The 23,094-nt window shown below is 41.9% G+C and overlaps 1 protein-coding gene across 3 annotated transcripts in view; it reads right to left on the bottom strand.

Moving 5' to 3' along the window:
* The window catches only part of SLC10A7 (solute carrier family 10 member 7), a 163,753-nt gene that overhangs the window by 104,366 nt on the left and 36,293 nt on the right, over positions 1–23,094 (bottom strand). For all 3 annotated transcript variants that reach the window (XM_077300164.1, XM_077300163.1, XM_077300162.1), the window contains exon 5: positions 8,672–8,710. In XM_077300164.1, the coding sequence (XP_077156279.1) occupies positions 8,672–8,710 (39 nt within the window). The remainder of the gene's footprint in view (positions 1–8,671; positions 8,711–23,094) is intronic.

Genomic DNA, 23,094 nt, shown 5'->3' with positions numbered 1-23,094 from the left:
GACGAGAGCTAGCAGAAAAAAAAAACCCTGCAGGAGCCTTTCACAGCTCCAAGCAGCAGAAAAAAAACCCCGGAAGGAGCCTTTCACAGCTCCAAGCAGCAGAAAAAAAAACCCTGTAGGAGCCTTTCACAGATCCAAGCAGCAGAAAACAAAACCCTGAAGGAGCCTTTCCCAGCTCCAAGCAGCAGGAAAAAAAACCCCTGTAGGAGCTCCAAGCCGGCACGCCCACGAGAGCTAGCAGAAAAAAAAAACCCTGCAGGAGCCTTTCACAGATCCAAGCAGCAGAAAACAAAACCCTGAAGGAGCCTTTCCCAGCTCCAAGCAGCAGCTCCCTGTAGGAGCTCCAAGCCGGCACGCCCACGAGAGCTAGCAGAAAAAAAAACCCCTGCAGGAGCCTTTCACAGATCCAAGCAGCAGAAAAAAAAAACCCTGTAGGAGCCTTTCGCAGATCCAAGCAGCAGAAAACAAAACCCTGAAGGAGCCTTTCCCAGCTCCAAGCAGCAGGAAAAAAACCCCTGTAGGAGCTCCAAGCCGGCACGCCCACGAGAGCTAGCAGAAAAAAAAAACCCTGCAGGAGCCTTTCACAGATCCAAGCAGCAGAAAAAAAACCCCGGAAGGAGCCTTTCACAGATCCAAGCAGCAGAAAACAAAACCCTGTAGGAGCCTTTCCCAGCTCCAAGCAGCAGAAAACAAAAAAACCCTGTCGGAGCCTTTCACAGCTCCACGCAGCAGAAAAAAAAACACCTCCTGGTGTCCCCTGGGTCCTAGCGCCCATTGCATTCCTGGTTGCAATGGGCTTTCTTGCTAGTAAAATTAATAATTCAGCTATTTGAAACATCTCATGTGCAAAGCACTGCAAGCAGACCAGTGGCATTTTCATTTCAAATTTGTGCAGTCTTTGGTCAATACACATAATCTGCATTTCTAACACCAGCTTCAATCAGCTGTGAAATGCAGTGTTATCCATAAATTTTCTTTCATCTCTACATTGTCCAGCAATTTTTAAAAATGCACAATTGCAGACAGTTATTTAGCTTTACAAAGATATGAAAAAATTCACATGGCTATTGATCATATCCTCAAAAACTTTCAAATAACCTGATATTCCATTTTGTTAAAACTGACTTAAACGTATAACTTTTTTTTGCTGATCTCCTAATCATATGTAACATTTTGACTTCAAAAAAATGGCAGTACACTACCAGTAGTAAAAATTGAAGTCAAAAAATACAAAAAATATAAGCAGACTACAGTGCAATTAAACAATAATGCACAACAGGGTGTGCCTTAATGGGCCATTAAGCACATGCCCCAGGTGTATTGGTAGGCAGGAGGCCAAAAGGAGGACAACTTCAAATACTCTGTAAATGCATGAAGGCCTCATTAGCACATACCAGAATTACTTGTTGCTATAGTAATATATGCCATATCAAACTAAAGAGAGAGACGTTTGATGGCTGGGTGATGTCACAAGCAATCTTTATTTGAATAGGTTTGTCCATGGGCACTGGTCATTGAAATGAAGAAGCATGCCAAAAACAGAGGCTCTATTCCTTCAGCCATGTGTTCTGGATTGACCCATTATGCACGGGGGGAATAACACACATTCAGGATGGAATGGCAGCGACTAAAATCACCGATAACGCACGGAGCCGGCTGCAACCGGCCGCAGCTTCGGTGCATGCCGCCGAAAAAGCCGCGTCAGTGAAAGGCGGAAGAAAGCGCAGCTTCCGGGTGACCGGGACACAACCAGAAGCGGCGCCGGGATCGCCGCATGCATAATCGGTTACTCTGGGTTTTGCCGCTGTCACGCCCCCTCCCGTGCATAACCGGTGTGCTTCGTGTCTTCCCCCTCCGCGTTTTCCATGTGACCCGAAATCGCCATTTCGGCGGCCGTGCATAAAGGGCCATTATCCTTACTGACATCTTTTGGCCCAAGGTGTCTTCCCAACCATATTCTTCATGATTGCACCACTTCTGGAGTTTCTCAAAGCCTGAAGAGTGTTTCGGGGGGTTTTCAACAGTAAAAAAGTTGAAGAAGGCTGCCCTGGAAGCTAAAATGATTCAACTAAGGATGTTGCGGTTTGATCACATTATGAGAAGCCGAAGCTCACAAGAAAAGATAGAAATGCTAGGCAAAGTTGAAGGTAGCAGGAAAAAAGAAAGACCCAGGATGACATGTATTGACTGAGTAAAAGAAGCCACGGCCTTCAGTTTTGAGACATGAGCAAGCTGTTAATGATAAGACTTTTTGGAGGTCATTAATTCCCAGGGTAGAGCCTCTTGTGGCGCAGAGTGGTAAGGCAGCCGCTTGAAAGCTTTGCCCATGAGGTTGGGAGTTCGATCCCAGCAGCCGGCTCAAGGTTGACTCAGCCTTCCATCCTTCCGAGGTCGGTAAAATGAGTACCCAGCTTGCTGCTGGGGGGTAAACGGTCATGACTGGGGAAGGCACTGGCAAACCACCCCGTATTGAGTCTGCCATGAAAACGCTAGAGGGCGTCACCCCAAGGGTCAGACATGACTCGGTGCTTGCACAGGGGATACCTTTACCTTTACCTTTTAATTCCCAGGGTATATGAAAGTTGGAAGTGACTTGGTGGTACATAATATACACGCAAACTGATCACTGGATCATGCTGGTTAAGACACTGGTAGGAAACATGGATATGGGAATATGAAGAAGGAAAATGGTGACAATTAAGGTGCTATGCTAGGCAGTAGCAAAAGTGCAACAATAAAAAAATGTGTAGAGTAAATGGAACATCAGTTGATGGAGAATGGAGAAAAAATTGAAACAATATCAAATAAGGAATTTTCCAAGGAGATTTACTATCACCACGGCTCTTTGTCATTGCACTAATACCACTCATAATAATTTTCAACAGCACAGGCCTAGGATATCGGCTTTCAAAGGCAGGCCCAAAGAGTTCATACTTATTTTATCTGGCTGGCTTGAAAATGTATGGAAACACTCCATAAGTGTGATTCTTAATTAAATACAGTTTGAATATTCAGCAAAGAAATAGCAAGGGAATTTGGACTTGACAAATGTGCAGCATTATTCACTGAAAAGAGGAAAAACAATTGAACAAAGAAATCAAAATGCCAAGCACTACCATAATCATCAAAACACTGGGCTTTCAAGAATACTACAAATATACTAGAATTTTGGAAGCTGACAATATCAAACATACCCTTGTTAAGAAAAATACAACCAAGGAGTATTACCAAAGAATTTAAAATATATTGCAAACAAAATTAAATGGAGGCTATACTGTTAAGGCAATTAAAACATGGGCAGTCTCCATTCTAAGATACACAGCTGGCATTATCGATTGGAAACAAGCAGAATTAGAGGCAATAGATTGCAAAACTTGCAAGATAAGGACAAGACATCACTCTCCACACCCTAGAGGTGATACTGATACTTACCAAGAAAATTACATGGAAGTAGTCTCTTGAAGGTTAAGCAAGCAGTATTTTTGGAGGGAGGGGCACGCCAAGTACTGAATGACGACATCCAGAAAAGCAAAGAGAAGTTTCTGGTTGAAGTGTACAGGGAAGATGTATTTAAGGTTACAGAAACCAAAGATTATAAAAACTCATACTGACAACTAAAAGTAAAAGCACTTGCATGGGCAATATTTAAAAGACATAGAGAACCAAGTTGATAGTGAAAGTACCTAGAAGTGACTCCAAAATGGGTACTTGAAGAAAGCAATGGAAGGACTCATGTAAGCTGCACAAGAGCAGACACTCGAAAAAAATAGCATGAAAGCCAAGATTCAGAAGTTAGTGATAACAGTAAACGGTGGCTTTGCAAGATAAAGAAAGAATATGGTCAAGACTTGCAGTAAAATTGCTCAGAGTATAAAGAACATCACGATAGAGTTGCAGCTGCAATCTTTGCAAGAAGAAAAGCTTGCTATCAGCCAGAAATTCATGGGAGCAGAAACCAGACAAGCTCATGGAGAATGATGAAGCAAGGATTATTTGCGACTTTTGATTACAACTAGATAAACTTCTGGAATATAATGCCCTGATATCATAATTGTAAAAAAAAGAAAAGAGATAACTGACACTGCAATTTCAGAAGAGCAGAACAGAAAAGAAAGAACCAAAGCAGATCACAAAACAGCAAGTCCTACAAATAGTGTTAGAACACCTTTGGGAGAAGAATGTTACCATTGTGCCAGTTTTCACTGGAGCCCTTGGGGCAGAGCCCAGAAGTCTCAAGAAATATTCTGGCCATTGAGCAAATCACTAACTTGGCTCCAGAAAAGAGTGCTGCTTGGAACAGCAAGCATCATTCCAGGATATATCTGCAATTTCCAAGCACTTGTCTAGATCTCAAATTGCAGAACACTGTTAACCAGACTACTATCTCACTGTGACAATTCATAATAATAATAACAACAATAAATGTTGTTATCATATCATGACATCTCTAAGTCAGGCATGGGCCTACCTGCAGATATTTAAATTGATGGATAGAGCCCACACTGGGGAAAAACAAATCATTCTGCAAACTGAGGAGAACCCCCAGGTTTGCAGAAAAATCGTACAAAAATCCACTTTTTTTTTTAAGTCCCTCCAAAACAATACAGTAGGCACACACCAGATAATTCACAAGACAATGCCAGCCTCAAGGCAGCTCCCTCCATCTTTGCCACTGATGCTCTTGGGAGATTAGCCAATGCAGCTATCAGAACAAAGGTCACCCTGAGAAGGGCAGCCCCAGTGGGGTCCAAGAGGAGATTAAGGAAGGGCCAAAGTAGGCAACTACAGCACACTTAAAGCCAACACCAACGCCCTGGCCAAACCAGAGTTAGGGGGTTAGTTGGGGGAAATACTGAAAAAGTCGGGGGGGGAGGGAAGAGAAAGAGGGCAAGATTTTCAGAGAAGAAATGGGAATTGACAAGGGGGGGTGAAGGAAGACAGAGAAGGTGAGAAGGAAGGAAGCAAAGGAATGGGGGATGGGATACTCCCACCCTGCAATATTAATAATAATAAGAAATAATAATAATATCACTTTTTGAAGAAGGCATTTTTACAAGTGCTGTTAAACAAGAAGAATACCCTCTGGTACCTAAAACCTAGAAGAATATAAATACAGAACAGTTTTACTTTCACACAATTTCTAACAGAGAAAGGAGAACTGTTATGTCCAAACTAATGGTGGGAGCGACTGAGGGCAAAAGAAGAAGGGGACAACAGAGAATGAGGTGGCTTGATGGAGTCCCTGAAGCAGTCGGTGCAAACTTAAATGGACTCCTGGGAATGGTAGAGGACAGGAAGGCCTGGAGGATCATTGTCCATGGGGTTGTGATGGGTCGGACACGACTTCACACCTAACAACAACAACAACAACAACAACTAACAAACTAAAGGCCTGCAAGGAATTGTGAGGTTAGGGGAGGACAGGAATTCGTCAGCATACCTGGGGACTTCCCTGACTATGTAAGGATCTCTGCTTTGCCAGCTGGTGGCCTGATGTTGCTGCTTTCATCACTGGCAGAGCAGCCACTTAGCTTGCTATTAGATGGACTGATTTATAATTTAGCACTAGTAGTGAACACACTTAACTCAACCATGTAAAATAAAGGAAGGAAGATGACAGATAAAAGGGGGGTGGGATTTGTAAGGGATGTGCTCCTCAGTGTTCTGCTCCTTAGTGTTCTGCACAGTATCTTAAAATGCAGAACAATTAGAGGAAAAAATGCATAGCATCTGGTGCAACATAATAAAATAAAAAGCCAGCCAATTGGTTAGTTCAACACCATGGAATTTGTTTAAATAGTAATGAAATCATTGTGAAAAAATCCATCATTATTAAAATATTAAAAACTTGCCTCAGCCAATGGAAATTAGATTTGTAAGTTGGTCATTCCCATAATTAAATCTATGTCACAAATTTGCAAGAAAAATGGACACTACACCTAATGCATTTACTTGCTGCAAAAATCCTGTCAGGCTATATAATGCATTATGCCTCCTAAATCTGAGTAGATAAGAATTCTACACATTTATTAGAAAATTTTGTGTAAGGGAGGGGGGCACACAAGGGACATATGATTCCAATTATAAATGAAACTGAAATATGAAACCTCTGGCTATGCTCTCAGGACATATTGCCCTAAAATAAACAAGTGTACAGAAGTTTGTAGCCTAAGACTGCAACGACTCCTGATAAGCAGCCATCTTGAAATACCACAATACTATCAAACTTTATTAAATCACACATCATTTATGTTCAACAATTACTCTAAACCCCAACTTTTTAAATGAAGGAAGGAGATAATTATATTATCTTCTTAACTTAGAACAATTCTCTGTAGTATAACTCTAAAATATTCTCTTGGCTTGAAATTTATGTAAATTGAATTCATCTTTCATTAGTTATTACAAGACAAGCTACATAAAGAAGTTTTCTGTAACAATTAGTTCTTTAACACACCATCTTTTTAATTAGACCTATGATGTAATTAAACTGGCTATAAATATGCACATATTTTGCCCACAAATTTGCAGATATTTATTTCCAAGCAGAGATTGAGAGCTATTTTTATAGCCCAACCAGTAAATACAGTCAAATGCCAATACACTTTAATAGCAAGAGGATACTTATTCAAAGTTAACCTTCATCCATATCCATATTCCCCAGACCAGAATCCCTTTCTTGATGGGGCAAATGTAAAATGTTATTCTTAGTTTGGCCTTCCAGATCTTCTGGCCACATGTTTAAAAAGCTCCTAAAGTAGCGTTCTTAGTGAAAACATAATTATTACCCAGTGACAAAACCAAACCAAACCCATGAATCAGTCCCCATATCCAACCCCCTCTCCTAGGACATTAGCCATTACAGCAGACGATAAGAGTGAAGAAGGTACACCACCCCCTCTTGAGGCATCTGCTGGGCAAAAAGATCTTCAGTAAAGCATAGAGTGATTACCTAAGTGCATTATGACAAGACAGCTGACTCAGTAAAATATTAATTTCCACACCAAACTATATAACAAATAAATCATTGTAAATGTAATGTTAGAGCTTCAGCAGTGAACAAAACCCATTCTGAGACAAATCTTTTTGCTAACAAAATACAACTCTGTTCATTTGGTGATGCTACATGGCTCAAAGCTTAAAAGTCAGATGAGAATGACCTGTGCAGGCCACATACTGTTGCACTATGTTAAAATTGTGGGGCAGTGTTGTGGAGGCACTACTATCCCCTCTATAGCAAGTAGAGTTTGCTGCAGATGCTTAGAGAGCTGGATTGGGGAGCAGCAGCAGTCCTCCGGCCCTGCAACTGAGCCCCACTGCCTTTCACTCATCAGTTGCAGAGTAACACAGGCCCCATACCAGATAGAAAAAATAGTCAAAAAATACAAACCTTCATCTGTTTTGAGCTTAAGTTATATTCATGAAAACAGTTATATTCAAATGCACGGAAATATACAAGGATGTTTTAAAGCAGTGATCCCCAACCCCCTGTCCGGGGACTGGTCCCGGTCTGTGGATTAGTCGGTCCCGGGCTGTGGCTCCTCCTTGTCCTCCTCCCCGGCTGCTGCCTCAGGGGCTGCCCAGCCACTCTGCCGCTGGCTCACCTTTGGTGCTCTCCAGCGGCCGCCACAGCTGGGGCTCCCCCTTGGCGTGGCACTTCGCAGCTGCTGCTGGCAGTGCCCCCCAGTGAGCAGCGGGAAGTCAGGGGCGCTGGTAGGAAAGCAAATGGAGCTGGGGCTCAAGTAGTGACGTCCCTCGGCCAAAGACTACCCCCCCCCCGGGCCTCAGTAAAATTGTCAAGTGTTGACTGGTCCCTAGTGATAAAAAGTTTGGGGACCACTGTTTTAAAACACCTAGCTTAATTTCACATACTGCAGCATTTTCTTCTATTGGCAAGTCTTCATAATAAATCAGCACAATCTTTATATGCCCTCTTATTTGTTAACCTAAACTTTTATTCACATAATATTAGGACCACACTTGAAAGATGCAGAACAATGCAATGTGTGCTCTAAGTGGCCAGGATAATTTGCTCAATACATAAAAATACGGAAAATAACTACATTCTTCGTTCTGTGTACTTGATAATGTATTGTGCTCAGCAGTGTAGCTCAATCATGTGAACATAAAAAAACAATACTTTTAGAAGCTTTGGCTGCTTGCTCATTTTTACTTATTCTAATACTCTCCCTAGGGATGTGGAATACATTTCTTGTCTGTCAGTGAAATATGCCAATCAAATGATACGTCACTGAGTGAAATAGCACCAGCTCTCTCATAATCTGGGCCACATTTTCCTTTCAAAACCTATGGCCCCATGATAGAAAATGATGATTGTGTGATAGGCCTTGTTAGAAAAAACAATCAATATATTGACACTAGTCCCCCCACCCCAAACATCTAAATAATAATGGACTGTCACTTCATCAAGGAGACTATTAACATATACTTAAGCATCATTACATTATATTGATCAGAGATTATTCATGCAGTAATTTCCTGGGGAACAGGAGATACTGATAAGAAATAGCAAGCCTGGGTGTTTAATGAACTATGAGGCAGATAAAACTGAGCCACTGATCTGCTTTAATAAATAATCATCAGCAATAAAAATATTAAACAATGCTGTATTAAGTAACATACTAAAAACCCAACATCTTGCATTACTTACCAAAAAGCTTCCAAATGCAGAGTTAAAAATAGCAGCAGCCTAAAGGAGGGGAAAAGACAGAAAGCCACACGTTATTACACACAGAATGGTCATGCCCCTCTTTTAGATATCACCACCACTTAAAAGACCTGTGAGAGGCCTATAATCCAAAACATGCCCCAGATTATGACTCTTTCACACAAGGAGGCTATAAAAAGGCAATACAGAATGCAACCCGTGTCAGCACATGCAGCACAAACTGTAGGCATTCCTAGAGTGAATCCTGTGTTCTTGTTATTTTTTTTAAAAAAGGTTTACACAAAGAGTTCAAGCAGGGCTTATCCTTGTAAAAAGAAAAAGGTCAAAAGGGAGAATCCTATCAAATAAACAGTGCCATGATATTTTAAAGAAAATGGTTTGCTTACCGAAAATGTCCGAACAATAACCATGAGAAATTAAGTATTAAGGAGGTTATGAAATTCCATGACGTCTATGTTTTGAAATCTTGCAAAGCTTTTCTATTTATCAAGAAAGAAGAAGCCACTCTTGTGTGGCACCCAGTCCGATGATGCAGAACCATAAGAGAGGCCAAGGGGAAGGGGGGGAGGGGGAGAGGACCTGTCATTTACAAGAAGAACGGAGGCAAATTAATCACCAAAGATGTCTCCCAGCCATAGAGCAATCACAAGTGGATGTTCAAGAGAGCTCAGCAAATTTGAATCCAATCCAAAACACAGGCTAAGCTGTAGCAGAACCTGCCTTCTGCTCTACAAAGAGAGAGTGCAATAAGAGTGAATGGGTAATGAGACGCCTGGCTCCAGAGAGCTTAGCTTTCTTATTCAAGTTCATCATTAATTCAAAGCTTTGATAATTTCATTAGAGTCATCCTCCGCTAGCCTTATCAATAAAAGATAGCACTGGACCACAGCTTCTCAGCGGCCCAAATGCACCAGCAAGTGCAGGCATGGAAACCCTTTGCTTAGCCGCTTGGTGGCAAGGCAAGGACAACGGCATATGGTATTCCGTGTTGCGGAGGGCGCTTCTGAGTAGATGTGGCTGAATAAAACATCACAGTTGACAGTTGTAAACTATGGCAACATATTTCAACACCTTTGTCTAATCAGCATCCTGCTTTTGAACATAAGGAGGCACCATTCCTGGGGACTCTTTGCAAAAGCCAAGAAATACCTTCCTCAACACATATGAGTCAATCAGTCTTTCATACCACGGTTTGAAAAATACCCTTCAAAACAAGGATATATGTCACAAACACTCTGCTGAAAGTCAGCCCTGCTCATGGGAGGATATGAGGGGTGTGCAGTCACAGCACTTGGCCTCACAGTCACATGATCACTGGCTGATTGCTGCTGGCTCCCTGAAGCAAGACATGCGCAGAGCACCATACACAGAATTGGGAGTTCTTGCTGTGTGCTAATGAGGCATTGGTGGCCAATCAAGTTGCTGAATCAGGGAGGCCCCTCCACTCAGTAGCTAAGGTTTGTGAAGAGCTCTTGCTACCCTGGTTTCAGCAAATCCAGGCTGGAGTAAGATTCTTTAACTACCTCTGGCAGTGTAGTTTTCCCCTCCTTCACATGCCAAGATCCTTGCTTGTTTAAATCTATAGCTACACAAACAAATATTGAGGGCTATTACATCCCAGACCAGGACCAGGATTTCCACTCTCCTCAATTTAAGGGAAAGGGAGCACACATGCACACACAAACATCCTGCTGGACTCGCTCCTACAATCCTATCGACCAAAGCCATTGTTGCCGAGAGTTTGGGGAGGATGGGTCCTGCTTTAAAATAAAAAGGCATCAGCCCCCCACTTTCTGCTCTTTCTTATTCTGAGGAAATTACGGTACTCATGACTATGCACACACATTTGCACATACAGACTCACTGTTCAGTGCTCCCCCAGTACAAATCTAACAGCATGTACTTCTCAAGCAGCCCGGTCCCCACTCTCTTAGTTTTTAACCTCAAGATTCCCATTTACCCTTGCCTCTGAGCATAAAATCAGATGCCATAGGCAGGGTTGACAAGGTGATGACAAAATTTTGGGGGGCTGTATATAGGTTATCTGAATTCCCAGTTTTCATTTTTAAAAAGTTCTCTCTACCCCTTTCATTGCAGAAATATGCCTTTTCCTTTATATCTCCACAATGGAAGGGGATAGAGACTTTCTAAATGTGAAAGTTGGGAATTCAGAAAACCTGATACATCAAAGAAATTGACAGTCAAAAGCCAGTTAGAAACATTTAAAGCCTCTTGAGGGGGTGGAAAGAAATAGATGCTGCAGGGATAATCTCAGGGAAAATTACTGCCATTTGGGTGGGAAAAATCAAGATTTTCTTACCCACACAGAAGCCATCCAGACTTCACTGTGATCTTCCCAAAATTTTGATATAAACCAGGGTTGGGAAAGTTCAGAGAACAGCCAACAAAACCCGAGGTGATACAAAAATGGACCATGATGCCTTGGGGAAGGAGGACAAACACCTGCTTCCCAATAGCATAGAAGTCAAGGAGGATAACCCATGCGGAAGGCTTCAGAGCCTGGATACTTTACTACCGTAAGGCTGAAGCAAACAGTTGCCGGTTCTGAGATCCTGCTGATAAGCCCATCAACTGAAGCAATATAAAGACCCCTCCCTACCCTTATTTTGAAGTTTTTGTCTCATTCCCTTTTATCCTTTCCCTGGCTAAGAAGCTAAAACAGACTTAATCAAGCAGCAAACCTCGGGTGATATTATGAAATATCAAGTTAATATTTCCCAACATTCTATCACAGTAGCGAAAGAGTGATTTTCCCCATCCTCCACCCTATACATGTATGGGGATCTGAATTCATCATTGTTGGGAGTTACAGACATGACATAATAGATACCTTGCTGAATCAAACAGCACAAACAATACTGTATCTTAAGAATGTAACTGTAATTTGTGTTTTGAATAGATCTTGGTTTAGACATAGTTAAAGGCATATAAGTATAAGTGGTTAGCACTACCCCTCCGCATAATTAACAGTGATTTAATTACATTTTAAACACTGTTCAAGCAACCTTGTTGTATTGACATTGTTGTACTTACATTGGTCTTTTGTAAATGCAGCTTTGCTATTGCAGGCTTTTCATATTACACAACACAGATTTAGTTGTTTTAAAAGTTATGTCAGCAAAATCAACCCCAGTTATCCCAGTACTTCTCATTCCACCCCACTATAGAAGCAGCACAATATGTTGCCTACATAGAGTCTCCAAGGTAAAATGAGATTTCTTACTGGCTTATTTAAAGATTATTGTGTGAACTACAGCCCACTTCATCAGATATAAGAAATGATCATGTTTGTGTGTGAATATATAATTGACAAATCAGACACACGGCTAATGAGACAAATTTTGAGAAGCCCGATCTGTGTTAAAATGAACAGACAATATAGTGGGAATCAGGGGCGGATAAAGAATGGAACAGAAGTTTCCGGAATCTTTACTGGAAGAGGAGGGCACTTCTGGCATGGATCAATTTGGCTGGAAAGGAGTGAGAATTTCTTTTTAACCTGCCTGCTGCAGCTCATCCACAGAGAACTTGATTGGCAGTAGGTTCAGGACAGTCAAAAGAAAGCACAACATCAAATGCTGTATAATGAATTTATTGAATTAACAATGATAAAAAGGGTAAGACAGATTCACAGTGGTCCATCAGTGGTCATTTGCTATGATAGCTAAACAGAATCTCTGTGCTGGAATACCAGTTGTTGGGGAAAATACTGAGTGGAGGGTGGGTGTTGCCTTTATTCTCTGCAGTTTGAATAATATTGTTCAGTGATTCCACAGTTTCTTCTGCATCTTCAAGTATGCTACCAATTTATTCAAGTGTGCAGCAAAAAAGGGGACTGCCAGCTTGGTGTAGTGGTTAGGAGTGCAGACTTCTAATCAGGTGAGCCAGGTTCGATTCTGCACTCCCCTACATGCAGCCAGGCTCACCACAGCACTGATAAAGCTGTGACCGAGCAGTCATATCAGGGCTCTCTCAGCCTCCCCTACCTCACAGGGTGTCTGTTGTAGAGAGAGGAAAGGGAAGATTATAAGCCGCTTTGAGACTCCTTTGGGTAGAGAAAAGCGGCATATAAGAACCAACTCTTCTTCCTCTTTTCCAGCACTGAGGGGAAGACATTATGTGCATGCCCAGAAATATTTTTCTTCCTAGACTCAGCCTTTGCTGAAAACAAACTCTTAGACTAAGCCCTAGTGAAATATTGGAATAAGCTGAGTGAGGAGTTGTGATGGGCAGTAGTAGAAACAACAGATTCTAGATAGGGCATCACTTTGTTGTGGCAAAACAAAAAAGCAACTTCTGCAACCACAAAAAAATGCTACCACTACCCCAGTACTCAATTAACATGCCTCCTCTCCATGGAGGGTATGGCCCTGTCTTCCCATGGTGCCTCAGTTTTCCTTCCCTATAAAGCATGTTGTGAGCTTGCTTTTTCGTTTGGGTAAACAGAAATATTTTAAAGTATTTTTCGGTTGCATACTTTTTGAGAGAGACCGATGTCTCACTTCATTCGGTGGGGCCTGTTCCCACTAATTTGTGCCTCCTCTGCATTTAACTTCTAGTGCACGGCAGTATCTGGGCTGGGTCCCTTGGCTCAGGAGTCAACTATGCTGTATCTATGTACAGAATAAGCTGTCCATCTCCAGTCAGACCAAATGTGTACTTTCTGAGACAAGCACAAGTGCTCTGCATCATTTCCCAGCCTTGATAGAGGAGACATTTAAACTGGGGATGCAGGAAGCTATGGAATGCCCTTTGGCATATGAAGTACCTCCTCTGCCATGGCTGTGTGCCCTCCTCCCCCAAGGAGACTGACAGAACTGCAAGCTCTAAACCATTTACAATGGAGAAAGGTCTTGAGGAAGAAACCAGCTTTTTCAGTTGAACTAAAAAGCCTGTGAGGTAGATGGGGCTGATGAGGGTGAGCAACTTGCCAAAGATTACCTAGCAAGCTACCATGGCACTGGGAATTTGAACCTGGGTCTCTCAGCAAGGTTTAGCTCTTGTTCCACCAATGTCAATGGTTTTATTGAAAGATGGCTGGCAAAGAATGAGTAGAAGAACTATGCAACACCACGTTGTCAACCTTCGATCCTTTACAGTGGCAGACAAATTCTGAAGCAAAATATGAAGACAGTCCTAATTCTCTGTCTGGGGGAAAAGACAGAACCTTACAGACATTTCGCTCTTTAAAATGCAAGCAAGCATATTCTGCTCTGATATTCTTCCCCTGGTAAATATGCACCCTTCTTGAAAAAGCTCTGAAAAATTTTAAAGCTGAACTTACCAATTACTCATTCTCACACACTTACACTAATGAAACAGTTCCCATATCTGGAAAACAGGCTTTAAGAAAGAGTATTTTAAGCTCAAGTCTCTCAGATGCTTGCATAATTTCTAGGAAGCCTTTGGACACTGAGGATAATGTACACCAGCCATAGCATGTGAGTAATCAAAAAGCCCACAGACATCACAGGTGGACCTGCATTAGCCCACAGACAGCTAGTTTATTATTGTACACAATCTGTTAAATATATGAAAATCTAACTTCAGCAAGAGCCAACAATGGAAGCAGCACAACAGGATGGGCTTTCAGGACATGGATACATTGTCCTGATCTAACTTCTTTGTGTGATTACTCTACAAGGCTATTATATATTAAAATGTTTGCATTGATGGTATTATCATATCACCATCTCGTGCAAAGACATCATTCCACATGTCCACTTAATCTGTCACCAACATCTGTTATTTATTTTCCCAGCAGGCTTCATCATCACATGATAATGCTACTTAATTTTATCACCACCCCGTAATAATGGGGGAGAGGAGTCAGGAGGAGGCTGAGGAGTTGGCATCTCCCATTTGCTGGTGCCCCAAGACTAAGGCCACACATAAGATGTAGATTCTCAACCTTAATGGTGTCTTATGGACCCATTGTGCACGGGGGGAATAACGCACATTCGGGGTGGAATGGCAGTGACTAAAATCACCGATAACGCACGGTGCCGGCTGCAACCGGCCGCAGCTTCGGTGCATGCCGCCGAAAAAGCCGCGTTAGCAACACACGGAAGAAAGCGCAGCTTCCGGGTGACCAGGGCGCAACCAGAAGTGGCGCCGGGATCGCCGCGTGCATAAACGGTTACTCTGGGTTTTGCTGCCGTCGCGCCCCATCACGTGCATAACCGGTGTGCTTCGCGTCTTCCCCCTCCGCAGTTTCCATGTGACCCGAAATCGCGGGCCATGGTGAGCACACTTCCCCCTCCCATTTTAAGTCCCTTGTCACAATTGCATCTAAGGTAATATGAACAACAACAGCAGAGAAGTTACATCTCAAAGCACCATGGAAACACAGGTGTAATAATTATTTTCATTCATGGAAGGTCACTGTGCACTGGGAAGCTGTTTGACAGTAGTAAATGCGGCTTTCACCATGACACTGTTACGCCAGTTATATTCTTGTGAGTCACACACTTTTGAGGAGCAGAAGGTAGCAATTGCTCAGAGCAAGCTGGTTCCTGAGAGATCAGGTTGTTGTTGTTTGATCGTAGTCTGAATAGCACTGGAGGGTGGTGCATCAGTGAGGACTGGAGGGCTGCCTGTAGTGAGATAAGAGACATGGAAATAGTAAGCCGTTGACGGCTTCTATGCCTAAGTGTTCACCTGGGGCTGACAAGTCCACACTGGGTGTAGAAAACTGCACCCTAAGTGCTCTTGCAGCCCGAGTGCCTCAGCCCTAATTAACTTGTAGTCCCTCTGATATCAACAATTAACAATTCACATGTCAGAGAAGATAATGTAACCTTACAGACAATACTCAGCCATCCACTGTAGGGAGTTTTATTAGAGCTCTCTCTCCAGTTAACAGTTTATTCTGCTTCGTGCAACCAGGTATGATCCTGCAAGGAAGAAGTAGTTGTGAGTGTTTGGTCACTAGTAGCAATAGATGTGGGGCAATGCTGGGTGTTCAACAATCAGGAGAATATGCTGCATACAACCTTCCCCACAACACTATGGGAAAGCCTGCACTCAACACAGCTGTCCTCCTTGTAAACTGCATGCAATCCTAAGAGGTTGTAGTGGTCTCTCTAACCCTGGAGACATACAGTATGGGATCATTAAATCAGACCACAGGCATCCATAACTCATAGTTGGTGGGGAGACAGCCTATGGCCATAGAAGTCTGGATGCCGGGAGAACTCATCTTTTTCACAGGACAGGGGATACAGATAAGAGGGTGAAGAATGTCGCACTCTGAAATATGGGCTCCCCCTAGCTGATAAGCATCCCCTCCACCTCTTGCTTACCTGTGAGTAAGTGCACCTCATCCTTGTAGTCTGACGAAGAGTACTTGCACTCAAAGGCTCACGCCTTGAAGAAATCTTTGTTGATCTTAAAGGTGCTACTGGACTCTGATTTTCTTGAAGTCCTAGTTTCAGCAGCAAAGTTGAAGTTCCAGGAAAACACTTTTGCCTGGGTTCTTTTGACAGAGTACCTATAAAGAGTTCTCAGAACAAAAGCATTAGTAATCTCTGCCCCAAAATTGTATTAATTGGTACACTTGCATGCTCTCCATTCTGGGGACACAGGGCCATAATCCTACATCATGTTCTTGATTTGTTCCATCAGTTAGACTACTGGAGTATGTGAGAAGGTGGAGTCAGTTTAGAGCTCTTCCTTGTTTCCAATGGAAATGTTAACCTATTTGCAACCATAATATGATACTAGAAGAAATGATGCCAGGGGAATTCTGGATTTGAACAAAATCTTGCCTTTTCTCCCACCAGACCCGCAACTGTGGTCTGAGAGCCAAAGGAGCCATTTTTCTGAAAGCACAGGATAAGCACCAAAAATAGCAGCGGTGTATTTAGTTTTGCTTTTCTTCTCCATGAGTCTAGTAGAACTTATTCATGTCCCAGTGTCACAACATAATGCCTTTTCCCATCTATTACTCACCAGCAGTATGAAGTAGGGACAGGAAACCACAGATCATTTTTGGGATAGGACACAGGTAAGTGCAACAATGTAATACCAATGATGTGAGGGAGTTAACCCACAGCTGTCATTTTCAGTGCACTATCTAGTTTGGACGTGAATAGCAAACCCACATGAGCCTGAAAGAGTCACAAGTGCCATCTGAAAGAACCACATCAAATTCCTCTTTTTTGGAAACAGACAACATGAGGTGTAAAAACATTTGCACCTCATCAGCTTTTATATTCAGTAGTAGAATTCTCCAGTTTTGTAGAAAGGAGGTTTCCATAAGCCCGTCACTGTACACACAGATTTTGTTGTGCGTGTGTGTGTATGTTTAAAAAGAGCAATACATTTTCTCTCAGTTGCTGCTCATAACTATTCATTTGACATCAGACTGGAAAGAATATATATTCAAGTTATTGGTTGTGGGTGCTAAATTGAATCAGGTGTCCTTTCCTCTTAAGGAAATTAAGTTGCTTTTGTGCAAGAGTGTTTTAATGAGAACAGAGCCTGCCGACATTGATAAATGGGAATGACACCGGAGAGAGCATGTAAGCAGGACAATATGTGCATGTAGCAGTCTTATAGCCTATTTTTCACTGACTATCCTGAATGACTTCACTGTTTCTTAAGGGGCCTATTAATCTCAAATTTAGTTATTACACAACGTTTATTTGAACATATATTCTGGGGATGATGACAGTTAATAAAGGAAATTTTTTACGAGCAGTATTTTTACATATTGTTCCAGCCACAGCTCCCTTCTCATTCTTCTGTATTGATGGAACACTCTGGTTATGATGCAGTTTTATTTAAAAGGGGGAGGGGGAAGTACATATATTCACATGCTTTTTTAAGCATATAGGGACTCTTAAATAACTGTTAAAATGCATATAAAAATCTTCCTCCAGAATGGCAAAAATAAAAATCTGGTGCTAACTGTGCAACATAACCCACTATATGCATAAATGGTCCCTTGAAAGCCACCCCCCTCCCCGCCCACAAACCTTACACCTATTTTAAGATTATCACTCTAAAATGGAGCAAAACTCCGATTCAGCCTTCTGTTGAGCTTAGAAAGTCTCCATTGAACCAAGTGGAGACTGCCTGCAGATCTGGCCCTAGATGTGCCTTAGTACCTGTGTCTTAGTACTTGTTCTGGGAAACACCCTTTCACCAAAAAAACCCACAGGATTATACATGACCTATGATTTAGCTCCCGAGATATCCTTGACTGGAACCATGGGAAAAGACAAGCATACTGCAGACCCCAGGATTATAAATCCAGAAATAAAATTAATCTTTCTAAGAATGAAAAACACAAGTGCCACAAAAATGTATATAATAAATTCTCAGCCAAAGGAAAGGGGGCTCATAGTGTTGCCCTTTTTCCACAGACTGTTAGAGGGTGCTGAAGGCTGAAAGACCTAGAAAGGAGTGTGGGGGGGGGGGTCTTGAAAGCAGAAGAGTAATTTAAATCTAAACCCCAATTGGGGCAACTTTTTGATGACAAAGAATTTAAGTTATTGAAATGAGGTCTTGGAAGCCTTGATTTTTTAAAGAAAAATGAATGCCCATTGTTTATAGAGAGCTTATAAATTATAAATGCCCATTGCTGATCATTAAGACTGACTTCTAAAAAATCATCCAGGTATTGCAAACAGATCTAATTAGTGGTGGTCCTATTTGAAAATGTAGGTGTCTGAAGGATCAGTGGTATGTAATTGTAAAGCTTTGTCTGAGATTTAAACATCTAGAACATAATTCCTAGATTAATTCCTTTGAGTTTACACAGAAGGATATAAACACTGAGGGGACCATCATCCATGTTAACTTGCTTGTCAGTAATTAGTATACAGTCCATTAGGAATGTATCTTAAGCAAATCGAATTATGTGTCTCATAGCTAGACTGGCTAGCAGCTGGCTACTGGGCTCAACTGCAAATTTTAAAGCCCCGATATGTTAAGGTCTTCCTGCTTCCAAAAATGCCTTTTCTTGTGGATCTTGACTCTCTAAGATCAGACAGAGAGGCTCTGCTGTAAGTTCTCTTTCTCTCAGTTAGGACTGATGTCTACTGTCACCCTTTCTTGAGAAGCATGACCTGGTCATGGTTATTCATGCAATTCAAACTAGATTACTGTAATGTATACATGTCTTTGAAGTCCATTTCTGTTGATACAAAACAGGTTTTAGTTGATACAAAACAGGATGGTAAGATAGATCACTGATGAAATCTACCAGGGAAACATCTTACCAGGATTTATGTAACTACCTATTTTCTTTTGGATACAGCAAAACATGTGAGTTATTGCCTATCTAAGTCTAAATGGCCTGGAATCAGGACAGCTGCAAAACTAGCAGGGTTACCAAAATTGGTTGGGAAATTCCCAGAAACTGGGGGGAAAGAGGTTAGGTAGGACAGAGTTTGGGCAGAACTCAGAGGCCACCCTCAGGAGACACCATTTCCCCCAAGGGACCAGGTCTCTGTAGTTTGGAGATTAGTCTTAATTCTAAGAGAGCTCCGTCCCACCTGGAGGCTGGCAACCCTAAAGGGACACAGGGGACACCATCTAAGATAGCATGATGTCATTATGAAGCATGTTTCTAGGAATAACAGGAAACTAGTAAAATCATGGAGTTTCTATAAACTAGTGTCTCTGCCAGGTTTTACCAGAAGTTACATTGCACTGTCACCTACCAGTCATTTTTTTAGGTTAAATAGCACCAGTGGATCACAGAAGCTGGACGAGTGTGAGTAGTTTTAGGAGTTAGTGGGCTAGCACCAGAGATGCTCTTTTTTCTGTTGTGGTACTTTGACTGTAGAATTCACACACACACACACACACACAGAATCCACTAGCATATTGAGTTTAAAATACCAGGCAAAAACTCTTTTATTTGTGGGCCAACATACAGTGCTGCTAGTTTCAATACACTTTTAGCTTTGCTTTTTTCTTCTTTGTTTTCTGGTCTCGTATTGTTTATTTGTTGTTCTGTTTTATGTTATATTATATGTTTGCTTTAATTTGTTAATTATCCCAGTTACTATTAATTGGAAGCTGCTCCAGGAAGAGCACCCTTTCCATACTGGCCCCAGCTCTATGGAATTCCTTACTTGGGGGGAAGCTGAGGACACCCCTATGCTGTTGATATTTAGGAAGCAAATAAAAATGTATTTACTTCAAGGATGTGACCATCAGCCACTTTTGCAGATACCAGTTTCACTGTGGTATAACTTTTAGTTTATTGCATATTACTGCCAACATATTATAAACCAGTACATGTTATTTTCAGAGGAGTGTTTGCTCTGGTAAAATCTACCATAAGATGAGCTCCACACTTGAAAAAATTAAAACTGAAAAAAAAAACTGGTGCAGTGAAACAAAGGCAATACCAAATATGCCACTGAGCTCAGGAATGCCATCTAAAATCCTCTGTATTCTCAGACAACTCTACCCTGATCGAAACACACAATGCTGCGAAGAGTGAACTTTCACTCTGCATGAACAAATGCTTTCATCAAATCAGTCAAGCCTGAACTACCTCAGCAGTTTTCGGCCTACTGCTGTAAACGTTACAGGACCAACAAATCAAGGTGTTTATCAGACAATGGCTTTGTGTTCAATCATCTAAGGAAGATAACCATAGTTCCCTATACCTGAAACACCTCCCTTTCATACCAAAGAACCACCATAATTCACAAAGAACATTTCCAAAGTATCAACATTGTATTATGTTTTCCTCATGGAAAACATAATACGTTAAAGATCAAATACAAAAACCACAGGACATTTTCATGATAAAGCTTCCTTTGTATAGGTATGCTTTTGTGGAGGAAATGTTCTATAGCAGGGGTATTCAACCTGTGGTCTTCCAGATGTTCATGGACTACAATTCCTATGAGCCCCTGCCAGCAAATGCTGGCAGGGGCTTGTGGGAATTGTAGTCCATGAACATCTGGAGGACCACAGGTTGAATACCCCTCTTCTATAGGAAACAGCTTTCTGCCAGACAGATATCCTGAGGGTCTAGCTCATATCCTCTGTTGCTTCTGAAAAAAGCCTGTTTTGGTCAATGGCATAAATTCCTGGTATCACTAGTTAAAATATCTTAAGGTACAATGAGATGTTACAGCTTCCTCAAGGGCAATTTGGGGTTCTTACTGCCATTTTAGTTGACTGTGGGCTGTTTGAGAATGCCAGAAGAGCCAGCAGGTATAGTGGGACCAGCTGTTCTTGTGCCTCCATGAGCTTTTCAAATGCTGAAAGAGCCATCCAGCCATCCCCATGGCTGTTCTGGTGCTTGAAAAGGCATCAAGGGAGAGACAGAAAAGTGTCTGGTCCAGCACTGCTATGGGCTCCATGGGTTCCTTGCAACATTTTTAAATGGCTCACATACAGGTCTAAAATGGCCATGGAGCCCACAGGGACATCACAACATCTAGTTGTGCCCTCAAGGAGTAGGTGTTGCGAAATAACTGTCTCTAGCTGGAATGCTGGTGAATCTATGACAAAGGAGACAGTCTAAGTCAACTACCTATACTTATAGTACATTAAAATAATAAGTAATAGATACTAATTGCTAATAATAATAATGAGATGCATAACATCTGTTAAAGAGTTGGGATGATTTGTTTGCTGGGGGGAGGACAAAATTAAAGATCTGGTACAATTTACCATAATGCTGCACTGCCTCATCCTATTTCACTGGGGCTTGCAAGAGCCCCTACATAATCCAAATTTAAGTGAATGGAGGTTGCACATCAATGAATGATGAAGTGTGCTGTACTATATTTATTTATAGTTGCATTAATTGACCGCTGCTCCCGGGCCCTGCTGGCTCATGGCAGTTTACAAAAAATTATAAAACCATATAAAATACAATTACAAAAATATAAAACCCTATAACCGGCGGCAAAACCCTGTCTAAAACCACCCCTCCCTTCCTACCCACACCCAACCACAGTGCACACAGCCCCACACCGCAATCTTGGGCAGGGGGTAACTCCTGCCCTGATAACCAGCACACTGGGCCTGTACAGGGAGGGACCCAATTTTCCTAGCCTGGCCTCAACTAAATGCCTGTTGGAAGAGCTCCATCTTGCAGGCCCTGCAGAGCTGTGATAGCTCCATCAGGGCCCTCAGCTCTTCCAGGAGTTTATTCCACCAGATCAGTGCCAAGAACAAAAAGGCCCTGGCCAAGGCCAGATGTGCCTCCTGGGGAGGACCAACAAATTCAAACACGCAGACCGGAGAGTTCTGCAGGGGGCATAAGGAGACAAGCAGGGCCCAGGCCATGAATGGCCTTGAAGGTAAGAATAAAACCTTAAACCTGATCCAGAAGCTTTGCTATAAAACTAAGCAATCTTTTTCTGGAAAAGAATGGATGTTTCATGTGTTTAATTAAAATGTGCTGCCTGCTTGTTTTAAAAGAAAAAAAGGAACGGCATACAACACCAACATAAGACAGCCAAGATGTTATGGAAAGCCACTGTAGTCTAGTGGGAGACCATGGTTAGAATCCCTGCTCTGCCATGAGGATTAGAACCTGGGTGACCACACACTCTCAGCCTAGCTTACCTCAAAGGTAAATGGCTTTGGACTCCTTATTGGGGGGAAAAGGCAGTGTATAAATAATAAAATAAAAATAAAAAGGTAACTCTGCTTAAAAGTCAATTGAAGTAAGTGAGATTAAAACGATGTAACTCTGCTCAGGACACCACTGTTAGTTTTCTAGACAGAAGCAAAAAAAACCCCAAAATGCAGCTAAATGTAGCATATTTTGCATGACAAACAGTATATATTCCAACTATAATTCTCTATCTGACCCAGCAATCTGATCTAACTCTTCACATACACAGTTGCACACTGTCAAAGGTCGTTCAATAAGGAGTAAAGGACTACCCACAAACACCCAGCTATGACACCATCTGAAATTTTATTTTACAGTACAGTTTTGTTCTCTACCAAAGGTTTATTAGCTTAGAGGGTTTGGCAACAGCTGTCACACCAAAACAAATGATTTGTCATGTTATGATTTAGTAGAAAAGGCCCCTGAACAGCGATGCCTAAGTAACTGCCAACATGCGACTCTCTTCTAGTCAAGCACTTTATATCTCTAAGTGACTTTTCCTTTCTGTCTTTTAAATTACCCCAGAAGGTATTCTCCACAGAGCTGTAACAACCTCCCAAACAGAGTTTTCATTTAAAGCTAAAAAAAATTCTGGGATCTTAAAGCCATGATGAAAACACTTAGAGGTCTTGTTCCTGATCCTCCTCAAGGCAAATCCATAACATGATTAGAGGTCAAGTTAAACAGTACATCCCTGTAACTACAAAGAATATTACTTTTCGGTAGAAGTGAAAGGCAGGCCACTGCTTAAATGGCACTTTCAAAAAGTTCTCTCTAA

This window comes from Paroedura picta, chromosome 10, assembly GCF_049243985.1.
Source record: "Paroedura picta isolate Pp20150507F chromosome 10, Ppicta_v3.0, whole genome shotgun sequence".
NCBI lineage: Eukaryota > Metazoa > Chordata > Lepidosauria > Squamata > Gekkonidae > Paroedura > Paroedura picta.
The sequence above is the reverse complement of the archived record's forward strand: the minus strand, read 5'-3'. Positions and strand labels throughout refer to the sequence as shown.